The sequence below is a fragment of the Cupressus sempervirens genome, chromosome 6 (genome assembly GCF_028749045.1).
Source record: "Cupressus sempervirens isolate cs-2001-9-10 chromosome 6, ASM2874904v1, whole genome shotgun sequence".
Lineage (NCBI taxonomy): Eukaryota > Viridiplantae > Streptophyta > Pinopsida > Cupressales > Cupressaceae > Cupressus > Cupressus sempervirens.
In genome coordinates, this window is record NC_143123.1 from 13,021,502 (window position 1) to 13,034,610 (window position 13,109).

At 32.1% G+C, this 13,109-nt stretch overlaps 1 protein-coding gene across 1 annotated transcript; it reads left to right on the top strand.

Annotated features, from left to right (window-relative positions):
• The first annotated feature begins 10,154 nt into the window (after nucleotides 1-10,154).
• LOC149550791 (methylthioribose-1-phosphate isomerase-like) lies at nucleotides 10,155-12,072 on the top strand. The gene is given in 6 exon segments (XM_089790001.1): nucleotides 10,155-10,184; nucleotides 10,312-10,454; nucleotides 10,546-10,651; nucleotides 11,278-11,415; nucleotides 11,577-11,844; nucleotides 12,002-12,072. Coding segments are annotated over 6 exon segments (756 nt in total).
• The last annotated feature ends 1,037 nt before the right edge of the window (nucleotides 12,073-13,109 follow it).

The window sequence follows — 13,109 nt, forward strand, 5'->3', positions numbered from 1 at the left end:
TTTAGTGACTCTTAGGGTCATGCTAGTACATTTGCACTTCTTTTTCTACCAAAATTTTTGATCAAACGTATGATTTCTTTTATTTTTTGGTTTCCATCCCGGTTTTGGTCAAAAATTTCCTAGGTTTTCCCAATTTGGTCAAAATTTCAACCAACTCGGGTCATAACCTTAACATGTTAAAAGTATCATATAATATATTGGTCGAAAAGTATGTTAAAATTTAATCTTTTATATTCATGCAGGCTTATAGTGGCATCGTTATGTCATTCCTACTTATAAGGGTATCATGGAAATTTGTAGGTATTGGGGCTTCACGGGTAATATTGGGGCAGTGATTGATTGCTGGAGGAAGACCATGTTCTTGCAAAGTCCGAAAAAGTATGCATACCCTGTTGTATGCATTCAGATATCAATTTTTTTCACTCTTTATTTGACATTGTTGGATAACTAATGACTTTCTAGAGAGATCATGTGGTGTGTTGGATCTAATATGTCATATGGGAAAGTGTTATGTTGTTTGTCATTTTCTTAATATCTCTCATACAAATGTCTCATTTTGTTGATGTAAGCTATTATCTTTCTAAAAATTTTCACTTTTGTTATGCATGCCGTATTATAATATTATTCTTGAGAACCAAGCTTTCTCTAGGTTAAAATGCATTGATACCCATGATACGAGTTTGTGACAACTTCACTGAAAATGACAAAATTAACATATTAGACTTTGCACTAGATGCATAAATTTACTACCACTTTTTCAATCTCATTTTTTTTAATGAATAAATTGTATCTATGCATCCAACATTAAAAAGAATCAATTGGATTAAGCAATTTCATCCTTTTGACTGAATACCAAGAAGATACACCCCGGGTCACACATTTTTGTAAATGGAGATCTCTCCTAAGTGTTAATATTAGTTATATTACTGTATATGGAATTCTTTCATCTTTAGGCAGATGGGAATGATGTTAAGATGCTATATTTTCTCCTATGTGTGAATCTTTCTTCAATTGCTATGATATCTAGAAACATTTTTTGTTCATAAAATGAGTTTAAAACTTTTAAAAGATCACTTAAGCATGTTTCTGTATTCACCATAATGAATTCTTTTTGGTTGTAGAGGCTCTATACAGTTGGGATGACAGGGATTCTTTTGTCATGATGCCACTTAAGGCATTGTTGCTTCAATGAAGCTCAAATAAAACATCTATTAGTTGTTATAGAAAGGTTAGATATTTGCTGGATATGTTTTAGATTAAGAACAAAAACTAAATGTCTTGATCAATTTAAAGTGACTTCTCTCTTATCATTGTTCATTTAACAAAACATATATTAAGCATTTATGGTATTTTAAATGAGAAAAGTGACTGAATAAGATGAACACATAGTTGACTTTCAACATTTTTATAATAGGTCAATCCTGTAATTTTTTAAAAAAGTTTCTTTGCAAACTCTATGAGTTTTTGAATAGCTAGAGTGAGATATGTACATGTACAATACAATTTTTTAAATTGATTAGCAAGTTGTGTGATGAAGGCTCACTCCCATATCATAATAAGAAATTAAAATAAGAGAAAGCTTAGGACTTGTTAAGCAGGAAGCAGATAGAACTAGAGAAACATCTTTAGATCAACAAGTGGTGGACACTTGGGACAAAACTTATTAAGGAGAAAGTCAGAAAGACCTTAAAGGTAGAAAAAATTTAGAGGATGACACGGGAGAAAGATATGACAAGAGTGCAAAAGACTATATACTTTGAAAAAGAAAGCATCATCACATCCATTTTGCTAAGTCCTTCCTTGCTTTCAATAAGAAGAATGTCGATGGTTATTGAGTTCCATCATCTATGGCAACATCTCTACTTCTATTTGAAGTTTCTCTGCTTTAGTTTTTGTTTAGGAAAATTTGTCTGTCATGATTTAGTCTCATGTTGCTTATGAATAAAGGATAATGTTATAGGTGCTCACAACTAGGCTTACTATATGCCTAATGGACAAAGCTGGTCGATGTCTTCTCCTTATGGTGAGAAAAATCTTCCAGTTATCACGATTTTGTATTTTGTCATTTGGGAACAAAGATTCAACGGTGGAGAGAACTAACATGTTTTATTGTTTTGTCAATAGGTCTCATCAGGAGGCATGGCCATATGTCATTTTCTTGTTGGCCTCTCCTTTTACTTAAAGGTAGTGTCACTAAAAGCCATATGCCATTTCCTTCTTGGTCTCTCATTTTACTTGAATGCAGTGTCTCTAAAATTCCTAATGGTTGATTTGAATTTCTATGAAAAACATGCCTTCACTTTCTACTGAACACTTATTTGGTGGTATAATATGGTGCTTAATGGTATGAAATTTCTTGGCTGTCCAAAGCCAATTTCTAGTTTGCTCTTATTGTAGAGCCATATGGAAGGAGCTTCTCAATATGAAACATTCTTTAGTGTTTTAGCTTTAACAAGTTTGCTGGTAAGTTGGAAATTAAAACTCAAATATGAATATAGAAATTGGAAGTATTAGAATTCTTAAGTACCATAGCTTTTAGGATTTTCTCCACATACCAAAACTTGTATGCATTAACTAGATATTCTCTGTCACGTCATTCTCTTGTTGGGTGAAGGAATAATATTAATAGGTCACAGTGAGCTGCAATATTATTTGTCTCTTATGAATCAACAATTACCAATTGAGAGCCAATTTATCTCAAAATTAGCAAATTACTTAAATGCAAAAATTGTTCTAGGTACAATTCAAAATGCAAGGGAGGAATGCACATGGTTGGGATACACTTATCTTTACATTCGCATGCTTCAAAATCCAATTCTATGTGGTCTGTTTGCTTGCTAATGCTTTAGATAAAGACAATAGCTTAGAAGAAAGAAGGACAAACTTGGTAAGCATAATGGTGGTTTTCAATTTTTGAGAGTAATTTAAATCACACATGAGATGACCTCTATTGCATGACCCCTACAACTGATCACTGTGTGCATGGCTGAGCTTCTTGCCTATTATGAGCAACTCAAAGGACATCCTAAACATAATCAATAAGAAGCTAATCAAACCCATGTGGTAGTTGACATGGTTGAGCTTCTTGCCTATGTTAAGTACTCAAAGGACATCCTAAACTTAATCATTAAGATGCTAATCAAACTCGTGGCAGTGGGGGTTGAGCTTCTTGCTTATGTGGAGTAACTTAAAGGACATCTTTAACTTAATCATTAAGATGCTATTCAAACCTGTGGTTGTTGCACGCCATGTTTTTTAGGTTTTTGAGTATTTGGCATTGCTTAATTGGGCAGGTGATGTAAGGTTCAAATGCTAAATCATTACATCCACAAGCACAAGAGGATTCATCTTTAGAGGACGAGGGTTGGTATTTAAATCAAACATGAAATGACCTTTATTGGAAGGCCCCTATGTCGAGTAACTCATTGTGTGCATGGTTGTGGATGGTCCCTATGCTAAGTAACTCATTGTGTGCATGGTTGTGCTTTTTGCCTATGCTAAATTACTCAAAGGGACATCCTAAACTTTATCAGTAAGATGTGTGATCAAATTTGTGGTAGTGTGGGGGTTGATCTTCTTATGTATGCTGATTGACTCAAATAACATCGTAAACTTTTGATCAAATCTATGGTAGTTGTGGGGGTTGAGCTTCTTGTGTATGCTGAATAACTCAAATGATATCTTAAACTTAAATCATTAAGATGTTAATCAAATCTATGGTAGTTGTGGGGGTGTTTTTAGGTTTTTGAGTATTTGACCAACCTTAGTTGGGTAGGTGAGGTACAAGGCTAAATGATATTATTACATCCATACGCACAAGTGAGTTATGATATATTACCAAGAGATTGACTGGGCATATGAAAGTAGGATATTTCTAGATTGAGGACATTTACATAGCAGTGCTGAGTAGGAAAAATATTTTTTCCTCTACTACCATAGAAGATGGCATTTTTTCACTTGATTATGTATCCATAAGCTAATTGCCACATTGCAATAAAAATAATCTCCATAACTTTTGCAAGAGGATTAGTTGAGAAAAATGTAAACACTTCTGTCATTTTAAAAAGGGAAAATGTTTTTCTTGAATATTATTGGAGAATAAATGAGGTAACTCAAATTTCTAGAAAGCTAAATCTGGTTGTGTTTTTGTTTTGGTTTTTGATGATAGCAACATTTTTCATAAACCTGTCGTAGGTAATCATGCTTAGGGTTGTTAATGTGCCATCTATCCATGTGATTTTTCACTCAATAAATTTTGACCTATATAAGCATATACCTAGGCCACTACACCTTATGATTGGCCTTGAACATATATCAAGATGGTTGTTGAATAGTGAATGCACATAACCTTGTACATTCAGACATATTGATTTTTGAATTGTGAATGATAATATATTGAGACACATTTTGCATGCTTTTTGCTAGTCTCATTAATAGACTATATTTCAATGATTCCTTTTTTAGTTCATGATCCATTTAATGAATATATTTCAAGTGTTGGAAGTGGCTTGATCTGAGTAGGGCCTAAGGGATTATTATAGGCTTATAAATCATGTGATATGATAGACAGAAGTACAGGTAAAATGGAAGTTGCTTTATCTTTTCTGCCATCTACATCTTCTTCCATGATTGCACTTCAATAAACAATTTATAACTATGCAATTTGCTCCATTTAAACACTTCAATAAACAATATATAAATATTTATTGGTTTAGTGTAAATGTTAGTACATTTACATGTAACAAATGAGTTGTATGACATCTATTTGGTGGGGTCCTTTTCTTACTTATCAAAACAATAATGAATTGACCATAATTAAGATTCTAAATTTGAGTAATAGTATATCTCATTATGTTTTATAATGGTTATTTTTGTCTCTTTGATATAAGTTTTTTAGTTTTCTCATTTATAGATTTTTGTCCATTTTATCTTGATCTTTCTTTGTTCAAAACCTTGTATCTAATCTTTATAAATGGTTCATTTCTTAGACTGATTAAGCTATTTTTACAATTCAACTCCAAAACCAAACTATATCGGATAAAGATTATGATTCAATGCTCTGCTGGATTTGTAGGTGGTATATTGACTGTAGTTCAGACATTGGCATCAATTGCAATATGTGGCATAATACATTCTATCATTGGAGGTGAACCTTTGTTGATTTTGGAAGTGGCTGAACCAACTGTAATTTTGTATACATTCATGAACAACTTTGCCAAGGACAAAGAAGATTTGGGCCCAAAATTGTTTTTGGCTTGATTAGGCTTGTATGTAGTTAAACAAGATTATTTTTTGTCCAAATGAAGTTAATTGAGGCTGAAAATACTAGTACGCTTACTTCTTGTTTATCAATGATGCATTATATAGAATCATGCATGTTACACAAATAGGCATATATATTTATGATAAAAATTCACAAGCACTTTGCTCTTTAATATGCAGGGTATGTGTATGGACTTCCTTTATGTTAGTATTGCTTTCCATTTTGGGTGCATGCTCCATTATCAACAGGTTTACTAGGGTGGTTGAAGAATTATTTGGGCTGCTCATTGCCATGTTGTTCATGTAGCAGGCTATTAGGGTAAGTATTATTGTATGAAAATTTCTTTCTCTACATTGTTTGCCTGAAATTAATGAATGATGATAGAAATGGGCCAGTTAATTATTTTCTCAGATTTAGGCTGCATAGTAATAGTTTATCTTTATATGGGAATCGATGAATTTTTTTTTTTATGTAACCTTGTCTAATGCGTTGTTTGTACACTTCATTTTGCTTTGTTTACAATTAGAATTGCTCTCTAATGTAGTAAAATTATAGTTAAATTTATACGCATACAATAATAGTATATGTACTGAGGAGATACTAGTAAATTTAATAATAAGGAAAAAAATCCAATTGCTGAGCAGATATTGGTAGATATAAATATTTTGCATATTTAAATTTTTTATAAATTCAAAATCCCATCATTGTAGATGTGAGAAGACTCCACAGTTGAACAGATAAAACTAATATTCTAAAAAGCATATAATCAGAATCATTAAAAAAAGTGATGTCAAATTGGTACACAATAAAATATAATATAAAGTTGTTGATTCTTAATGAATTGTTAGTCAAACTTTTTTATACTAAACAAAGATAGGTTGATGGTATTATCTGGATGGGCCATAATCTCGACCCACCTCCATTTTTTACATAGAGAAGTACTATAAGATTTTAACTTTATGATTAGTCAAACCTTTTTATACTCAACAAAGATTGGTTGATGGTATTATCTTGATGGGCCATAATCTCTACCCATCTCCACTTTTTACCTAGAGAAGTATTATAAGATAATAACTTTATGATAATGCATACAACCACAAACAAATAAATCATTTCAACAACATATGAACTCTATTAATATTTCCACCCTCATGGCATCCCTTCACGCTAACTTAAGCCTAACAGGGTGTAAAATAGACTAAGTGTCGTCCTTGGCTTAGATAACAGAATGAGACATGACAGTTGTAGTATCAGGGGTCAACATTCTATTATAAATTCTTAATGCAAATTCCTTTTCACTATATGTATCATAAATTCATGATAGCATAGTTACTTCTGTAATGTTACAATTCAAGGGATCTTTGAAACTTAAAGATTTTATTAATATTGGTCCTAGATGACTTGTCCTATAGCTTGGAGTAGGAGGGATAGTCTACTAAGTTTTTGTCATTATTACTTCAATGGTATCAAATAAAAAAAATACTAGATCATTACTGACAATTGTATGAGAAAATGCTTTAATTGAGACTGGTGTGTTTACAAAATAATGTATCTTCCATAAAATTGTATTGAGGCCTTTGGGCTTGAGAAGAGGAGTACAATTTATTGTGTTGAGTGTTTGGTTTGTTGCTCAAGCATTTTTTCAGAGAGATTTTCGTAGACTATTGCAATAGCTTAAGTGTTTGACAAAATATCCTTGCAAGAAGTTTTGTATATTTTGGTTCAATTCTAGACAAGAATCTTATACAACCACACATATATGATAGAATAGACCTTTTATTGTCTGTTCAATTCATTCATAACTAATGACAACTACTTTACTATTTTGTTGCCTAGACCAATTTCACATCCAAGCCAACATAGACTATTGCATCAATGTATAAAGCCTAGAAAATTGCAGTTCTACATTTTTGCAGGGATACAGTTCTTCAATAGTAAATCCTAAACATTTGACATGCGGCCCCAATGTTAGAGTTGGCTTCTATTTGAACTGGGGGATGTAACTGGAAAGATTAATGACAATATTGACATCATATATGCCTATGTGAAATACATAGACAGATGAGAACAACATATATATGGTTTGCTATAAATTCTAAAGTTTCTTTTGAATTGAAAGACTCAGTACATTTGAATCTGGGTTATATGTCCCAATTTAAAAATTTTGTTACATCATTATATTTTGTATGATAAGAAGTATTATTTATGTTTATTGTTTATTATATATGATTTTAGTTATGGAAATTGAGCTGTTGGAAAAATCGCATGTGTGAAACATAATGGCATCACCAAGATTGTTGTAAATTGAGACAAAAAAGCATTTATTTAGGCTTGCTTTGTTCCAACCTGTACATTTAATTTATGGTTGTCTAATTATAGTGCCAAAGGTTAGGATTGCAGAGCAGACATCATGTGGAAAAGGGTGATAGAATATAATGAATGTCTATGACATGGTTTTTTAATTAGATCAAGGATTTTTTTTTACTCCCTTAGCATACACCTTGACAACTTGTAACACTAAAATACCAAAAATTTAAGAAACAATTAGAGGACAACATTTTCCTGATGTAGGTGGAGACTTGCTCTATGCAAGAGGATGCTTGTAAGTGGCCTTCTTTCTATAGCTATTGGAGTAAGGGTTGGAAGTTTGATATGCCCCCCTTCTTCCAATCTCTTCCTTTTCTATTCCTAAAGAGGTGGGCTCTTTTATATTGAGGTGGAAAGGAGGTTCACATAGAGGGAGCAGTTAAACTTTGGGGGTGACCCTGCTCTTATGGAAGATTTTGGGTACCATTTTAAAACCCAATGTTAAGGCTGAGGGAACCTTTCAAAATTCCCTTATTTTTAAGGAACCTTAATATTTCTATTGAATGTGTGCCCCTTGTGGCCTTAACTTGTAATAGCTAGCACACATGTTCATATGTTGTTAGTAGCATTTTCGATGATACTCCTCATAGTCAATAATGACATCATAACCATAATGATGACAAAGATCATCTGGACCTTCCTTAGCTCAACTTGTATGATGAGCTTCTATGTGCATTATTTAACAAATCTACCCATGAAATGGATGCCGTTTGATCTTAAAAGTGTGAAATCATTATCAGGTTGGGATGATTTTTTTTTTGTTGACAATAAAAGTGCTCTTAAGAGAAAAAGAAGCAATTTCATGACTTTCCCTTTTGAGGGATTCAAGGGGAGTGCAAATAGATGCTATGTTGTGAAGGAGGAGTTTTAACAAGCTGTGGAAGGTGGTAAAAAAGTGGGGACAATAGGGAGGCTGCCCAAACTCTTTAAAACACTCATTTTTAACAACTTTGTTGTACGATCATTTGAAAACTTGAGACCTCAGAAATCCTTGAGAATGGGTCTAATGTAGAAAATATTCTTTAGAGCAGGGGAGTTGAATCTTTGAGGGGAAGGAGTTATAAGCCCTACAATTCTAGAAGGAGGCCTAATTGGGGCTCTTCTAATAGCCCTATTTGTGAAGAAACTATGCAATTGGGTATAAACCCATCCTTACCATCAGTTTAGACATGTTGAAAGTGTTCCAAATAACATCTTAGATCTCATGGAAACCTTGGTTGGACTAGAGAATTTTGTTGAATGAAGTCAAAAAAAGCCAAAAATTAGTCAGATAACATGTTCTTTATGATGGGCATTTTTTTTCGTTTAAAAGATTAGAGATATCAGACGAATTAGAATTACAATTACTATATGCTCATAGATAGTCAAGTTATTTTAATGGTTAATTAGGTTTTTCTTTCCTAATTCGAGGTTAACTGTTCAACTTCACATTACCTTTCCCAACTTTTTTCTAATAGCTTTCACAACTTATTTAGTTAGAGTAGCCAATGCCTAAACCATAGCAGGTTTAGGCTATGGAACTGTCATTGGTTCTCAGGCTGGTCAAAGATGCTATCTTTGGGTTCTCTTTCAATCACCATGACTTTGCTTTGTTGCTGCACTTTTATCATTGTGCATTTGAAAGTAAATATTTTGCTAATAAAACTATAGCTAGGGAGCAATCTATAGTGGTCAAAATACCCTTTTATTACCTCTTAATCAATTCTTCAAAGGACCAAAAAATCTATCTTACGAAAATGCTAATAAAAACTTCAAATGAATGTCAAAGAAATTTGAGTACATAGACAATAGACCATGGTTATCTCAAAGTTGAGTCCTGCTAATGGACCAGAAAATGTGGTTTTGTATTTTGATTCTCTTATCATCAGTTATTGTGATTTCTCTGTAACATTATGGATTGTGGAATCTTGAAGTGTCTAAGTATTTATTTTCCCAAAATATTTCCATATCCTTGCAAATGTCAAATTCCCCATGAGATGGTTCCAATATCATAGACACACTTTTAATCTATACAAAATCTCTTAGCACCGGCATATACTTTATATTTTTTCCCCACCTAAATGTGTATGATATTTTATATGAGTTTTAAAAAAATTTCGCAAAGGTATTCTTGAGAATACAAGAGAAGACTGTGCTGTTGATGTTATCTTTCTTTATAGACACACACATAAACTTATAGATATTTGTACTTAGCACATCAAACTTCAATAGAGAGAAGATCCTTTTCAATGCTGGGACATCTTTTCTATTTTTCATTTGTGAATAGTTATCAAATGACTTTTTAAAATTCTTCTTGTTTTATCAAATGATTTAGGTTTTATCTTCTATTTCACTTTGTTTTATATCTAGTACCCTATACTACATTTGTTAGTCTTGTTTTCCTAATTTTGTACATTGATGGCTGGTAGGGGTGATTTACTCACATGAATCTATATAATTCGTTGGTATAAAATCCATCTTTGCTAATCAAAGAGCGAACCGATAATTGGTTTATTTTTAATGTAGAAACTAATGGCTATGATCAATGGAGGACTTGGTGGGGAATATGAAGAAGGTACTCTGAGTTAGTAATGATATGAAGTATTGCTGAGGTCTAATCATCTATGTATACTTAGGTCAAGTCATTTTGTATATATATACTTCTAAATTTCTAATGGAATTTTTAAATTTCTTGAGTATAGGCCTATATTGAAGCTACTGAAGGAATGCTAATAGATGATGTCAATTCTAACAAAGCAATCAGTTTACATGGGGCTAAATTTATTCTATTCCAAACCAACTAAATTTAGAACATTAATGTTTTGACTCATTGCAACACTAGAAGGTGTGACAGAACTTCAATAATATGTTTGATGCATCCATTTATTTGTGAAATCTACATGATTCTAACATAACTTAGTGATGTGTTTGGCCAGTCTTGCAATTGTTGGATATGGTATTGCTCTTGGTGTGATTCGTGCACTTCATTTTGAGGGACTATTAGAGAATTCTTTTTGCACAAAGGCAAGACCATTCAACCAGGTACTATGGATGGTTCTTTGTTAATTTATGTGACCGAGCTCTATATTTTAGTTTATAAGAATTCACTTCATGTAAAAAATCTTCAAGAAAATTGTTCAGTGTTGTTTGTAGCTAGATTTTAATAATTAATGTAACTTGAAAAATTATCATAAAATTTTTTTTCTTGAAAAGTTATCATAGATTATTTCAATTAAAAAAGTCATCTACTTTAGCATATGTAGTGATTTCCACCTGCCAATTGATTGTTCGTTTGATGTCAAGAGACTGTTCTGGTTATTATTTGATCAAGGGTCCTCTCTAAACATAGAGAGTGTATTGATGGTTGACAATTTCGCAGGCTTACTAATTATTCAAGAGATTAGGTGGAAATTTTCACAATATTTTATTTCAGCTAGTACTGCTTGTGCTACTATTTTTGGTTTTCGAAAGCAACACAAGTTTTTGATTAGCATTTTTCCCAAGAAACTTCCCTGTCGTATCCCTCAAAGTTGACAAAACATGAAAAGTGCTGAACATTTTGATCCAAGTCTACATTTTATTGAAATTCCATATCTAAAAATTTTTATCACGTATGATTTCAATATCAAGATTTATATTGACTTGAATATTTGTTGCATTTCTTTCAGGGATCAAGTCTCACCGCATATGAATTGGTCCATGATTACATACCTACAGTCCTTATAGCAGATTCTACAACAACGATGTTGCAAAAGTCAGGTCATGTAGATTCTATAGTTGTAGGAGCAGATAGGATTGCAGGAAATGTATGTAGAATTACTATTAATATCCTGCAATTTATTTGCTATGATATTTGAAATTGATGTTCATCAAATTAAATTTGATTAGATGATTGGTTGACAGAATTTTTCCAACAACATTTGTTCTTATATGTTAAGGCTTGCTAAGTTGGTATTATATTTTCATAGGTGACACAAGAAATAAAATAGGGACATATAATCTGGCATTCTCAGCTTTCCACCATCATATTCCATTTTATGTAGCTGCTCCTCTAATCTTAGTGGATCTCTCAATTTCCTCTAGTGAGTATATAATAATTGAAGAGAGGTCACCAAAAGAACTAACTCATGCTCTTAGTGGCCAAGGTCAACAAGTAACTCCATCTAGGATTTTTGTTTGGAACCTTGCTTTTGATATTGCCCCTGCAAATCTTATCTCAGGCATTATAATTGAAAATTTGCATTATAATACCTACTCTTTTGTGAATATATTATCATTTCAAAAAAAAATACAATTTGATCTCAAACTTGGTTTTTTTCATTTCATACATTGTACAAGTGCAACCATGATATATATTTTGGCGTATAATATTTAAAATGTGTTGTGTGAAATAGGGCATCATTACAAAGAAGGATCCAACTTCTATGTTTGATGTAAAGGAGTTCATAGAGAGAATTTCTTAAGGAGCAGACAAAGGATACATTGGACAAGTGCAACTATGATTTCCATAACAATTTAAAGAAACCAAAGTACTCTTCAGTCATTAAATTTTAAAAAAGAGCAAAATGACTGCACAAGTAAACTTCAAAAGTAGTTATTCCATAGTAAATTTCAAAAGTAGTTGTTCCAGTGCTGAAGTTCTTGTGGGATAAAATGCATGATTTTCATATAGTGGTGTTCAGTTTAGGATACTTTTCTTCTTCAACTTATGTACTGTACTATACTATACTTTGAAAATTGATTGTCATGAATATGAAATTCCTTTGTTACTTTGATTATATAATATATCATTATTCACTGTTGAAAAAATTTCTGTCAACTTTGGAAATATCAAGAGTGCATAATGAGGCATGTTACACTTCAATAGTTCTACTTTTTCTTACATTCTTCGATTCTTTCATTTCAAAGAATACATGTCCATGCTATATGTTTATGTTCTTCTTTGTTCCATGCTATATCAAGCAATTGTTTCTTATCCAAGCCATTTAATTTGCAACCTTTTAAATCTCTGCAAAGATAAAGTTGGAGCAGGAGGATTTTTCTTCTCAAAGGTGTCCTTTGATTGTAAAGTGGGAAACAATTGCTTGATACAACATAAATTTTTTTTTTGACCAAACATTGGTGGAAATTTCCATCAATTCTTCATAGTTTTCTACCAAGAATTGGTCAAAATTTCCACCAATTATAAAAATTTTTGACCAAACATTGGTGGAAATTTCAACCAATTCTTGATAGTTTTCTACCAAGACTTGGTCAAAATTTCCACAAATTATAAAAAAATTTTGACCAAACATGGGTGGAAATTTTGACCAATTCTTGATAGTTTTCTATCAAGAATTGGTCAAAGTTTCCACCAATTCTAAAAAAAATTTGACCAAAAATTGGTGGAAATTTCAGCCAACAATGACAAATTAGAGCTAGCAAAACTTAAATTTTTTTGACAAATGTATTGGTCAAAATTTCAACCAACATGTAGGTTGGTCAAAATTTTGACAAGAAA